Source organism: Somniosus microcephalus, chromosome 15, assembly GCF_052327205.1.
Source record: "Somniosus microcephalus isolate GS21.2 chromosome 15, FLI_Smic_1.0, whole genome shotgun sequence".
Classification (NCBI taxonomy): domain Eukaryota; kingdom Metazoa; phylum Chordata; class Chondrichthyes; order Squaliformes; family Somniosidae; genus Somniosus; species Somniosus microcephalus.
The window spans coordinates 67,414,873-67,428,535 of record NC_141001.1 but is presented as its reverse complement, the minus strand read 5'-3'; the positions used below and the strand labels follow the sequence as shown (position 1 = coordinate 67,428,535).

General features: G+C 42.8%; 1 protein-coding gene across 1 annotated transcript in view; it reads left to right on the top strand.

The window, feature by feature from the left end:
• dennd2b (DENN domain containing 2B) overlaps positions 1-13,663 on the top strand; it is a 247,031-nt gene that overhangs the window by 219,911 nt on the left and 13,457 nt on the right. Inside the window, exons 13-14 of the mRNA XM_086007944.1 lie at positions 2,189-2,366; positions 5,679-5,720. Of these exons, the coding sequence (XP_085864070.1) occupies positions 2,189-2,366; positions 5,679-5,720 (220 nt within the window). The remainder of the gene's footprint in view (positions 1-2,188; positions 2,367-5,678; positions 5,721-13,663) is intronic.

The window sequence follows — 13,663 nt, the reverse complement described above, 5'->3', positions numbered from 1 at the left end:
GGACACTGTACAGAAATAGCATAACATTTTCTGACTTGCACTCAACTGACCAAGCAGTATAATTAAGCATTCTATTTGCTGAACCTGTGGAATTACATAAGAACATAAGAATCTCTACCACAGAAGGCTGTGGAGGTCAAGTCACTGAATATATTTAAGAAGAAGATAGATAGATTTCTAGACGCAAAAGGCGTCAAGGGGTATGGGGAGAGAGCAGGAATATGGTATTGAGATAGAGGATCAGCCATGATCATATTGAATGGCGGAGCAGGCGCAAAGGGCCGAATGGCCTGCTCCTGCTCCTATTTTTCTATGTTTCTATGTTTCATTTATTACTGCTCCATAGTGAATTGGCATGTTAAGTGGAGGTATTGTCACATTTAATTCTTTGTAGATTATTGTGCATATGGGAAAACCAATATTATATTGGTGAATTCTGTTTATTGAAATTAAATTTAAAGCTTGCTTTTGCTGATCAATTCATTCAATTGAAAAAAGTCTGCAATCATGTTTTCTCATGAATTACTCATTAATGGTGATTGTTTTGGATGCATCGTTATTGTGAAAACTAACCTTTTTTTCAACCTCATAATTTTAGTTGTTTGATCATCAATAATGAATAAAACAAGGCTGTCAAAAATGCCCTCATTGATTGAAGTAAAATGCTTTCAGATTCTTGGAGTTTAAAACAGCTGGACCTCCCAAATTGTTTTTGTTATTCCAGGAGTGCTCATTAAAATAACTAGGATGGTGTTGTTTTCCTTAAGATTTTTTTAAATGGAGATAAACACTTAAAAATGTACTGTTTCTTTTGACTGTTATTGTTTTCTGCAGTGTATTTTCTTCACTCATTATATCTGTATTCAGTTTGTATTTTTATACTCATTGGCAGTGAGGCTAAGAATTTCCAGTCTGTGCAGTTTAGCAGATTGTCTCATCACCATTCCTTGCTTAACCCAAGCTTCAAAGTGCAGGGGTGAAATTTGGTGGTCTGAAGGGAAACCTTCTGGCTAAGTTTCCCTGCCTTGTTATTACTTGGTGAGACACTGGTGAAGCTATGCCAATGCAGAGCCCCTGGTACTAATGCTGTTCAAGTCTGGCATTTGACCTTCAGTCTCCTCATTAAGGTTCCAATATAATAGCCTAGCTGTTGGGACACCCTCTTGCTAAACCAAATAGTTTAAAGTTCAATGTGTTGCACATGATTGGGTTTGTTAATAGCTATGTTTGGTTAAGATGCCACCAGTTAGCAATACCTGATTGGCCAAAAAGTAATGGGCAATGTTGATTGTGCAAATAAATGCAAATTGTGATGGCAATTTAAATCCAGATTCACACGGCCAGAAAAGAGTTTGATCATGTGTGTGTATAAAAAGTCAGAAAAAGGAATCAACTAACTGAATAATGCAATGCACTAGGAACGTTAAATTTTTAGTCTTGCAACTCAGGTCCAAGTTTTTAAACAAATCCAATCCAGAAACTAAAACAGAGTTCTCAGCCAAGCCTTTACTTGAATTACTAACTTTGGCCCAACATTTCCAGTGGTTCAATCTGGCAGTATGTTCATTGCTCAATGGACTGCGGTCAGCCCTGGTCATACCCAAGTGGAAGGTCATTCAAGGTCATCTCTGTGTGGTCACAAATTATTATATTCAACAGTTTGCTCCAACTAGTACTCATCTGTAATGTGTGTATACAGTAAGCTACAGTGAAGTAAAACTGTTAATACTTCAATTCAGATCACATGATACAATAATTCAGATTAGTTAAAGTCACATGATTGGTTCCTAGGATCCTCCTGTCATTACTGCTCACCATGTGTGCTACTGAAAAAAAAATTATAACCACCAACCAGCCAAAAAGAAAACAAAAGCCTTGCATCACCAACTAACTCCATCTATATATAAAACATATGTAAGGACCAGGCTAATGAGGTATTTTACCATACAGTACATCTTGTGGTTGAAATGCCTGACAAAATTCCCAAGGTGCACTCTTTCATTTGGGGCATCAACTAAACTTCTTGATGTGTTGGTACATTTAACAGACTCGACACATTTTCCGATATGTAAAATTTCCTTAGCCCAGGATTATCATAACTTCTTTTGTAAGTCAGACAGGATTTTAGGAACATAATTATTAGCACTGAACAGCAGAATTAACTATTGCTTGTGATATGTTTACACAGCACTTTGTCCAACTGTGCCCATGCTGTGGTGGCTCTGCTGTACCCATTCTCCTGGCAGCACACCTTCATACCAGTACTGCCATCCTCCATGATCGACATTGTCTGCTGTCCAACGCCCTTCCTAGTGGGCCTGCTCTCCAGCTCACTTCCCAAACTAAAGGAACTTCCAGTGGAAGAGGTAAGGCCACAGAGAGGCTTCCCTATTTTAAGGAGGTAAATTTCCTATCTGTTGGGCTCTATGAAAAAAGATGTGCCGCTTATCTCAAATTTTTGATTTGAAATATATGAAACATTAATCTCACTGTCTTACTGCATTTCCCTACATTGCAACAGTGACTAAACAAACGTCAAACGTACATCATTGGCTGTGAAGTGCTTTGGGACATCCTGAGGTCGCACAAGATGCTATATGAATGCAAGTTCTTTCTTTACTTGCAATGTAGTTTCAGAAGTAATCCAGGCAAACCAAGATGTGTTTGAGTGCTAAGGTGATACATAGTTAGGTAAGACATACATAGTAAATAGAAAACAACAACTTGCACTTATATAGTATCTTTTACATAGCAAAATGGTTCAAGGCACTTCATAGGAGGTATAAGAAAAAAAGGATGCAAGGCTAAATAGGGAATAGTAGGAGGGTTGATCCAAAAAGAGGGTCTTAAAGGAGGAGAAAGAGATGGAGAGACAGAGGGATTTAGGAAGAAGTTTCCAGGGAATGGGGCCCAGGCTGCTGTAGGAAGGGTAAAGAGTGGGGAGGGGGGATGCACCAGAAGACAGAGTCAGAGGAATGGAGAGTTCGGGGAAGGGCATTACAGAGATAGGGAGGGGCAAGACCATGAAGGGATTTAAACACAAAGATGAGAATTTAAAATTTGAGGCATTGGATGTCTGGAAGCCAATATAGAATCAGTGAGGACAGGGGTGATGGACTTAGTGCAGGATAGGAAATGGGCAGCAGAGTTTTGGATGAAGTTATGTTTATGGAGGGTGGACTGAAGTGTAGGGATGGAGTTGGGTGATGTTATGGAAATGGAAGTTGGTAGTCTTTGTGATGCAGAGGAAATGGGTGGAATCACAATCAGGGTTGAATTAGATGCTGAGATTGTGACCAGTCTGGTTGAGCCTAAAACAATAGCTAGGGACTGTCATGAATCTTATTCATGAAAAAATGACTCATGAAATAACACTGGGTGGCCAGCTGGTGGCGCCGTCCAAGGAGTATAAATACTCGGGCGTGGGCCCAGCTTGCCCAGGACATTTTTCTAACCAGGAACTAGTGATGTAACTAGAATCACATGGTTGTGAAACAGCTGATTAAAGCCTTGTTTTATACTCAACCAAGTGCTTAGTGAGTTTTCTTACGTCAGGGAGGGTTTGGGGTCAATGGCAACGTTCCCACTAAGCTGCGTGGCCGCACAGTGTCCTGGAGGTTCCGCGCAGGCTGCTCACCAGCTTTTATATGGAAGAAATTGCGCATGCACAAAAATTTGAGTCGCCATGCAGCCAGTTAAAGGGACAGCGCAAAGGAAAAATAAAAATAAGAGGGAACATTGGTCAGTGGTGAGGGTATGAATGTTTGTGACAGATGTCAAAGTCAACAGCTTTGGTTTTCCAATTGTAAAGCTGGAGAAAGTTGGGGCTCATTTCAAGACTGGATGCCAGACAAGTAATCTGAAAACAGTGGGAATAAATGGGTCACCAGAGGTAGTGGAGAGATAAAGCTTGGTGTTATCAGCGTACATGTGGAAGCTGCTCCCACGTCGGCAGATGATGTCACCAAGGGGCAACATGTAGATGAGGTAAAGGAGGGGACCAAGGATGGATGGTAAGAATTGCCATTGATAGAGATGCTTTGGCTACAATCGGATAGCAAGAGTAGAACCAACCAACAGCAGTCCCACTGAGCTGGACAGCTAATGAGAGTTGTTAGAGGAGGATGGCGTAGTTGACCATGTCAAAAGCTGCAGAGATTCAATCTGTGTTGAGGGATAGATGCCCAAAAATCTGGGAGGTGACAAGGACTTGAGAAGAAAATGAGGTTGGAGGCAGGACAATAGCTTGCATAGGCAGAGAGGTCAAGGGTGGGGTTTCTGAAGAGGGCGAGATGACAGTGGTTTTGAAAAGGAGAACCGAAGTGCCTGAGAAGAGGGAGTCATTTACAATATCAGCTAGCATTGCAGCCAGGAAGGGAAGTTGAATGGCCAACAGTTAAATAGGAATGTGGTCAAGGGAGCAGGAGGTGGATTTCATGGATGAGATGAGGTCTGTCCTAGCTGAGCCTACTGTAAATTCCCATAACTTCTATTACCTTGGAATTGATTTTGAAGTGCAAAAAAAACAATGTGTGCTGTTCTGGATACTCGTTTGAAGGACTGTTTTTTAATTTCATGGATAACATCCATTGCAGTTGTCCCATAAAGGTCCTGAAGGTCCAAAATCATCACACAGTTTGCACTTGGCAACAAGACAATAATGACATACAAATCTTCTGAATTCTTTCCCCTCGCTTAGACATCAAAGATGCACTTTAAAAAATATTTTAATCTGGTTATCACAAAAATACAGAGCGATATAGCCAACGTCATTCTACAGGAACACTTTATATAGTTTATTTACAGACTAATGATCATGGGAAGACCCGCAGGTCAAATTGTCCCACCCTACTGTCTAAAGAGGATTGTGTGATGGCAAGCCAACCAGAGGATGGTACGAAGAGATTAAATCAATCATAACAAATGGGGGTAATTGTGAATTATTATGATTGCCATCAAGACAGTTTGTGACTCGATAGAACGGTTTTTGATTGGGCAATTCGGAAATTTAAACTGTACACCAAAGGGCCAATTATACAAATGCATGCTATTGGCAGGGAGCCTTGCCAGCTGCACATCAGGAAATCATGGGCACACTGCCCACATTTTTCTGTCCATTTAAAGTCTCACAGGACTACTTCTTTTAACTTTATATTGACATGCACATACAGGAAACACAGGTAGGATCTGTGTAATCATGACTCTGACTTGAAAATTCTCCCATATGTGGCAAGTCCGACTGTGGAACTGGCGTTTTGCACACACGTTAGGAAACAGTGTCAGTTAAAATTCAGAGCTTTGCTACTGCTGAAGCAGTTTTAAAGAAGCAGTGCAATTAATTCATCAGGGATTGTTAAAGATGTGCTAAAAAGCCAATGCCCTTATTTTAACATCACTCTTCCCGGAAGAACTTAGTGCTTTTGTGAAAATGTCCGCCCTCAAGCTGTGACATCCATTAAAGTACAGTCCTTGAATGAGCTGCTTATTTGTTCTGAATTCCAAGGCTGGGAGTAGTACCATATTAGCTTTTCCTGAGGAGCTGGGCTTGGCAGGCTTCATTTTTGCAGGAAGTCAAGGCCAAGTATTTAACCTTGTGTGGGGGTTACGCACAACATTTTTAGTTAAAGAGTCTGCTGATTTTTAACTGATAATTTATTCCATAAAATTCTTTCTGTCAGGCACTAATGGTTGATCTAGGAACCGATCGCTTCCTCCGACAGGTAAGACTCATAATAGAAATATCCCTGCATGTGCAATACTCGTGTGTTAATAACTGGGATTGCAACATTACCAGTAAGGACTGTTTGTTTGTTACAGATTTCCTATTAAAAACATACATGTGGGGCAGTGTGATTGGCTGGCACACTGGAGTACTGGTCCGCAGTGGCAAGGAGCAGTGGAATGCTGGTTCATTCCCACATTCTCCTGGGTTTCAATCTGGGCTGTATCATTACGGAAAGGAGCCAAATGGGGGAGGGGAAAGAAAACAAAGTAAGGGAACGTTGCCACTGAGACTGCTCTTGCACACCCCCTACTGCCTGACCAAAAGGTGATACTGGCAATGTTCTCAGTGCTGAGACAATGGTATAAATGTGGATGTAGACCCAAGTGTAGGTGAGGACATAAGCTGCAGCATTCCTGCTGATGTAGCTTATGGACGATAGAAGGAAGGAGGCCAGCAAGAGGTGATGGGGAAGTTCAGTTGTAAGGTGAGAAAAGTATAGATCAGGGCTGCAAAGGGGGAAAGAGGTGAGGATGGAGGCGGGCAATGTTGGAAAGGTACAAGAAAATTAAATTGGTGACAGATTGTTTGTTGGGAAGGAGGAAGCTGGGCTCAAAGTTGAACAAAGGTTCCACACTTTTAGGCTTAGTCGAAGGTGGCAGCCAGGGAGGAAGATGGAGTCAAGGCCAGAGGTGTGCAGGTTTTGCTAGGTTGATTCCTGGGATGAAAGGGTTGTCCTATGAGGAGAGATTGATTAGATTGGGCCGATACTCTCTGGAGTTTAGAGGAATGAGAGGTGATCTCATTCAAACATATAGGGGAAGAAATTCAGTATCGCCCCATTTGGGGCGGTAACTTTTGAAAGCTGGGAAACTTAGTGCCAGGCACTAATGATTCTCAGCTTTTAAAACATTGAGTTTTAGCGCTCCAGGAAGGAAGTGGAGCGCTAAATCAAGCTCTCCACTTCCTTCCTGGAGCACTAAAGGACGCAGGCGGGGCGGTAGGTGTACAGCGCTGCACAATGGGCTGTGCAGTGCCGCCGCGTTCTGAGGCTTCTTCCCTCCGTTAAAGGGAAGGGCCATCGCTGCAGGCTCTGCATTGGAACCAGTTAGCTGGTCCCCGACGGCAGCCATGATCCGGCCAGATCAGCCCGATGCACTGCAGCAGTGTGCTGGGCTGAGCGATCGCGGCCCAGAAGTAAAAAAAATTGAACAGAAACATTTCAGAGATTTAGGTACTTACCTCGGCAACCTCCCCTTTAACTTTTGCCCCCAAAGTGCCCGGCCTCCCTATTAACGCCCCCTACAGCTGTCGGTGTCATTGCCCAGCGATGCTTCAGGGGGTGGAACTGAGGTTCGGGACCAGGGTGCTGCTGGGATGATGCGCATGATGTCACGATCTCTGGGCGAAGGAGATCATGGCGCAAAGTCTTACCGCTGCTGCAAACCTCTCACCGAAGTTCACGGGAGTCGTTCATCTCGCCGCGCCTGGGTGGTAAGTCGTTAGCGCCCCGTTAGCGCCAACAGGAGGCGTTAACCCACCGAATTTCTCCCCCATAATATCCTGAGGGGGATTAACAGGATAGATACTGAGAGATTGTTTCTCCTGGCTGGAGAGTCTACAACTAGTCTCAGGATAAGGGGTTGGCCTTTTAAGACTGAGATGAGGAGGAATTTCTTCAATCAGAGGGTTGTGAATCTTTGGAATTCTCTACCCCAAAGGACTGTGGATGCTGAGTCTTTGAGTATATTCAAGACTGAGCTAAATAGATTTTTGGACTCTAGGGGAATCAAGGGATCGGGCGGGGAAGTGGAGTTGAGGTCGAAGATCAGCCATGATCTTATTGAATGGCGGAGCAGGCTCGAGGGGCCGTATGGCCTACTCCTGCTCCTAATTCTTATGTTTTTGTGGGAGCCAAAGAGGATGGCTATAATTTTGTCAATGTTAAGGTGCAGAAAGTTTTAGATCATCTGGACCTTAATGTTAGCTAGGGAATTGGTAGTGGTGATAACAGCCATGAGATTGATGGAGGAGGTGATGAGGTACAGCTGGCTGTCAACAGCTTAAATGTGAAAGCTACCCCCATTATTTTGGATAACATTGCCAAGGAGTACCATCTAAATAATGGAGGAGGAAGCCACAGACAGAAACCTAGAGTTAACCAAATTACAAGTCCTAGCCCTTTCCGGGCTACCCCAGATCAGGCATATTCCCCAGACGTTCACCTTCAACTAAAGTTAGAGATAGCCGAATTCTATAAGATGCTTAAATGGGTCTAAAGGTTCAGGCTATCTCTCCCTAAAGGAAAGGAACGACTGAAGATGTTACCATCCTCCAGATAGCACTTTTAGTAAGTTTAACTAGACTGTAACCTTCCGGATATTATGATGGTCCGGAATACCCCCCAGAATTCTGCAACTCCTTACAAAAGAGTGTACAGAAATATGGTTTACGAGTTTATACAGAAATACTCTTTGAGTCAATTCTAAAAATATATAGTTTTATTTAAGAGCTGACATTCATTTAACAGCTGTTGAGTCAGTCGCAACATTAACAATTCAAAATACAAATAGTTTACATTTCTTATTTCTCAGAGATCCTTATTCTCAAATCTTTACTTCGTTACATTTCTACATTTCGTACTTATCTCTAAATCCAGAACATCCACCAAAATCAAATTATAGTACCGTTTGATCCCCGAGACTCAAAGTTAAAAACTTACAGATGGTGCCTGTAAAGTTGAGAAACGCTTGGCCTGTTCAGCGACTTCTGACTTTCTGTTTGAAAAGGTCTATCTTTTATATCCTTTTTGCAGTGGTTTATTCTTTGAAGTTCTCTGCTGATGTAAGCTAATTGTCTTATTCATTCTCTCTGTTGAATGCTTTCTATTCTTACTGTCAATTCAACTGCTGCATGCATAATTATGTCTCTACCTTTAGGTGTTTCAAAAACCATCATAAAAACAATATAACAGCAATGGTTTCTGTTTGATGCCATTCTTATCAAAGATTTTCCATTCAATTCTTAATATCACTTTTAGCTGGTTTAACAGACTTTGAGTCTCCTAACTGCTCCAAGTTCAATACAAACACAATGTAATTGCTTGGTGTATCTATTGAAGTCAAATCTTCAAAGTGTTCTTGTTAGTATCATATTTACTATGTATAAATTAAAGACACTTTGACTGAGTGTTTACTTGTTTTCTAGCTATCTCAATTGGTTGCATATTTAATCTTATGTTTCCTGTCTTCCAAGTTTAACATAAAACTATTTGACCAGCAGGTGTTTCTTTTACTTGATGTCATCTTTTCAAAGGCACATGCCCCTTTTAATGTTTGTGTTTCTGTTCAACGTGTTGGTTTCCAACACTTCACTTGGGTCTTTTCATTGCATTTTTCCCAAACTCCAGACCCTCTGGAATCACCAAACTGCCATTTCAATAGGGTCATTGTTTTAGTATATTTAACTAATTCCCATTTCAAAGCTTGTATGTTTACAACTTTGTTAAACAACTGATCTTTATCTCAGAAGCCTGTATTTCTGTTTACAGTCTGTGTCTCTGAGGTTTTTTAGATTTTTAAACCCAGTTTCTCATGTATTAATGTCAGAAATCATAGGATGGTGTATTTTTCTGAAATATGGCTTATTCCTTCACAGTAAGGCCAAGTGTAGTTGATCAGAGTAGAACTAGTTGTTCTCATGGAGCAGGATATATAGGAGCGATTTTGAGAAAGATGGCATTTTTGGCAGTGGAGAATAAGGAGAGACAATGACTTGGTTGCAGTCGCTTGGTGACTGATTTTTAAAAATCCATTCCTGGGATGTGGGCGTCGCTGGCAAGGCAGCATTTATTGCCCATCCTGAATTGCCCTTTAGAAGCTATTGGTGAGCTGCCTTCTTGAACTGCTGCAGTCCATGAGGCGAAAGTACTCCCACAGTGCTGTTATGGAAGGAGTTGCAGGATTTTGACCCAGCAACGATGAAAGAACGGCGATGTATTTCCAAGTCAGGATGGTGTATGACTTGGAGGAGAACTTGGAGGTGATGGTGTTCCCATGCGCCTGCTGCCCTTGTCCTTCTAGGTGGTAGAGGTCGCGGGTTTGGGAGGTGCTGTCAAAGAAGCCTTGGCGATTTGCTGCAGTGCATCTTGTAGATGGTACTCACTGCAGCCATGGTGCGCCGGTGGTGGAGGGAGTGAATGTTTAAGGTGGTGGATGGGGTGCCAATCAAGCGGGCTGCTTTGTCCTGGATGGTGTCGAGCTTCTTGAGTGTTGTTGGTGCTGCACTCATCCAGGCAAGTGGAGAGTATTTCAGCACACTTCCGACTTGTGCCTTGTAGATGGTGGAAAGGATTTGGGGAGTCAGGAGGTGAGACACTCACCGCAGAATACCCAGCCTCTGACCTGCTCTTGTAGCTGCAGTATTTATGTGGCTGGTTCAGTTAAGTTTCTGGTCAATGGTGACCCCCCCAGGATGTTGATGGTGGGGAAATTTGGCGATGGTAATGCCGTTGAATGTCAAGGGGTGGTGGTTAGACTCTCGCTTGTTGGAGATAGTCATTGCCTGGCACTTGTGTGGCGCGAATGTTACTTGCCACTTATCAGCCCAAGCCTGAATGTCGTCCAGGTCTTGCTGCATGCGGGCACGGACTGCTTCATTATCTGAGGAGTTGTGAATGGAACTGAACACTGTGCAATCATCAGCGAACATCCCCACTCTGACCCCATGATGGGTGGAGAGGGCATGATCATTGATGAAGCAGCTGAAGATAGTTGGGCTTAGGAGACTGCCCTGAGGAACTCCTGTAGCGATGTTCTGGGGCTGAGAGGATTGGCCTCCAACAACCACAACCACCTTCCTTTGTGCTAGGTATGACACCAGCCAGCAGAAAGTTTTCCCCCTGATTCCCAGGTTAGTGCAGCTTTGGTGCTGTGCATGGTGGAAGCCTAATTGGAGGGATTCAAACAACTAAAAGCCAGAACGCAGCTGAGAGAAAATTAGGCATTCTAGAAATTTTGCGAGAAATGGAAGGATAGAGATGGGACAGTAGTTGGGAGGGTGAAGGGGCTGAGAGCAGGTTTGTGAGAAAGAAATGATGACTGAGGTTTTGGAGTATGTGAGGAACAAGCTAGTGGATAGGAAGTTTTGATGACATTGGTAATTATTATATTGGGAGTGAGAAGGAGAAATTGGGTGGTCAAGAATTGGAACAATATGAGATCAATGAAGCAGCAGTGGTCTTCATGCATGAAATAAGTATAGTAATGGCAAGAGGAGTGGATAAAGGAGGAGAAAATGTGCAGTGGACAATGTGGGTGGCTGAGCACGAATTAAGCAGGGGGAAGTAGGACAGAGGGAACAGGGAACTGTTTAGCCCTTGATCCTAGTTACTCCATTCCACAGGAAGGCACTTAAAGGTGGTGCTGCTTACGACATGTAATTGGTAATGCCCATCTCCCCATTCCAATGGTTCTTGGCCGGTATTACATTTTCAGGTATTTCTCTCTGATGTCTAATAGTATTTTCTGTAAATTGACTTTTATCTGCTGCGATCTGGAACCTGTACCTTCGCTATACTCTGTTCTCAGAGATTTTTGCCTCACAGCTAGCAATGACCCCATTTGCAGTAATCAGTTTACTGGATTCAAAGTAGTCCCATGCTATGCTAACCCAACTCTCTGAACTGCAACATTACTAGAGATTGGAGACATACAGACTAAAGTCACAAATAATTTTATTTACACATAGCAAATTGAAGTACAACAATTAGCAAATACTAAAAGGAGAGATTTTCCAGGGTCTGCCCCCTAGTGCACTGGATTTCCTGGACACAGTGAATATTGGAAATTTGGGCAGGTTGGAATGCACCTCTGTAAAGGAACCTAACCAATGTTTCTCCATTTAAATTAATGGAAGAACATTGGATGGTTTCCTTTGCAGCTTTGAGCTGCCCAGTTTTCAGATATTTTATTTGCTTAGGTGATCAAGTGCATTAGATCTGGTACAGATTCAGGAAATCACCCTTATTAGTATTATTTACAGAAATACAGTGCAAAAGTCCAGAATGGGTCAGTTACAGTTCATTACAATGATATGAGACAGGCTAGATGGACCAGTTGGTATTTTCCTGTCCAACAGTTTTGTATGTTTGTACAGGTGATAGTCAGTGTGGTCCCCTGAAGTTGTTTTGATCACCTGAGGGACCAGAGAGGAATTTACCAGATTTTTCCTATTGGTCTTGGGTTTTTAATCTGGTTTTTCACATCTCCAAGGAGATTCCATGGCTCCGGTGGGTAGCGAGTGTTGGATTGTATGGGACACGTTAGATGGAACAGCTGGTCTTTTCCTGTCCAACATTTTTGTATGTTCCTTCCAGATCGAGTTCAAGTAGTCTTGTTAAATAATGAACAAAATTCTGTTTTTGACAGCAAACTCACAGGGGCAAAATTCCCCTTGTTTGCTCCTCTGGTGGGAGGCGCTAACGGGACGCAAATAGCTTTTTGCCCCCCCCCCCACCCCAGGCGATAACTGCGCATCCTGCGAAATTCCACGGGAGGTTAGCGGCGGCGCTACCGGGTGTTGTCCTGATCTTCTGCGCCTGAAGATCATGACATCATCTCCGGGCGCAGCTCCCTGGGAGAGAAATTCTCCCTCGTGCCCCGCAACAGCACCAGGCGATGTTACCGACTGCTGCAGGGGTCGCGAACAGTGAGGCCGGCCGCTCGCGGGGCGCCATTCAAAGGCGTGGTGGCTGGCCAACATGAAAAAAGTCGCCAATTTAAAAAAAATAATTCTGAGCACTGAACGCGGGCTGAGTGCCGCGATCGGTCAGCCTGGCACTCAGCTTGAGTGCGGCACTCCCACACCCCGATGCTCCAGCAGATGCCAAAAAAATGCAGAGCTCGTAGCGGAGAGCCCTTCCCTTTAATTGAGGCAAGAGCCCCTGCAACGTGGCAGCGCCACACATGCTGCTGCTGAGCACATCGCCCTGGGTCGGAACATTCCCTGCTTCTTGCTCTCCAAGAGGCAGGTGGAGCGCTTGGTTTAGTGTTCCACTTCCCTCTTGGAGCAAAAAATGGGAATTTCTCAAATGGCGCTAACTTTTCAAATATTTTTGACTTAGCGCCCCAAATGGCCCTCATGGGGAATTTCTCCCCCAACATCTTTTTGTCCCCTCCTGTTCAAACCTTCATTTGCCTTCAGTCGGGTTCAATCAACCACTTTTGAGAGGACTCACCTGCCATTCCCTGCTTTTGCCCATTAGGTGTCTAAACATCTGTTAAATCTTTTTGATGCAGCTGTTCTCAAAAAAATTCAATAAGGCTTTGAACAAAAGTTGGAGACCAGATGTTATAAATACAGTGTCAACCATCCAAATTATCTTGTGAGAGATAAGAATACTTACAACTCTTCACAATGAGACAAAACAGTTCTTTCAGATCAAAAGGAATATTCTTGCAAATTACATTAAGCAAACAAACCATTAAGATCTTTTGATTAAAGACACACATTAATCTTTAAAGTAAATGAAATAAGCAGTTCAAACTCTGACAGAGTGTTCCCCTCTCCGGCACCAGTTGCCTGGCATCCATGCCACACATATGTGGGGGGTAGGGGGCTCTCCATACAATAATTTTATTTATTAGAAAGAGAGTTAAGATCAGGCTTAGAAGTATACATTAAAACCATTATATGAGGAGCATTTAGTCATAACACTGGAGTTTTTTTTTGGTGCCAAAATGTTGTTATTGTGTAGTTTAACAAACAGGAACTTTAAAAATGTGTTCTCTATCTCCTACAGAAGCATGGTCTTCCAGACAGATGTTTAGTAATCTTTTTGTATTTGAAGAAGAGCACTACTTATTTTTTGTCACAACTTAAAATTATATTAGTACATCATATGTAAAAGAAACAATTAGTTTTCTAGACACTTTTGCATGA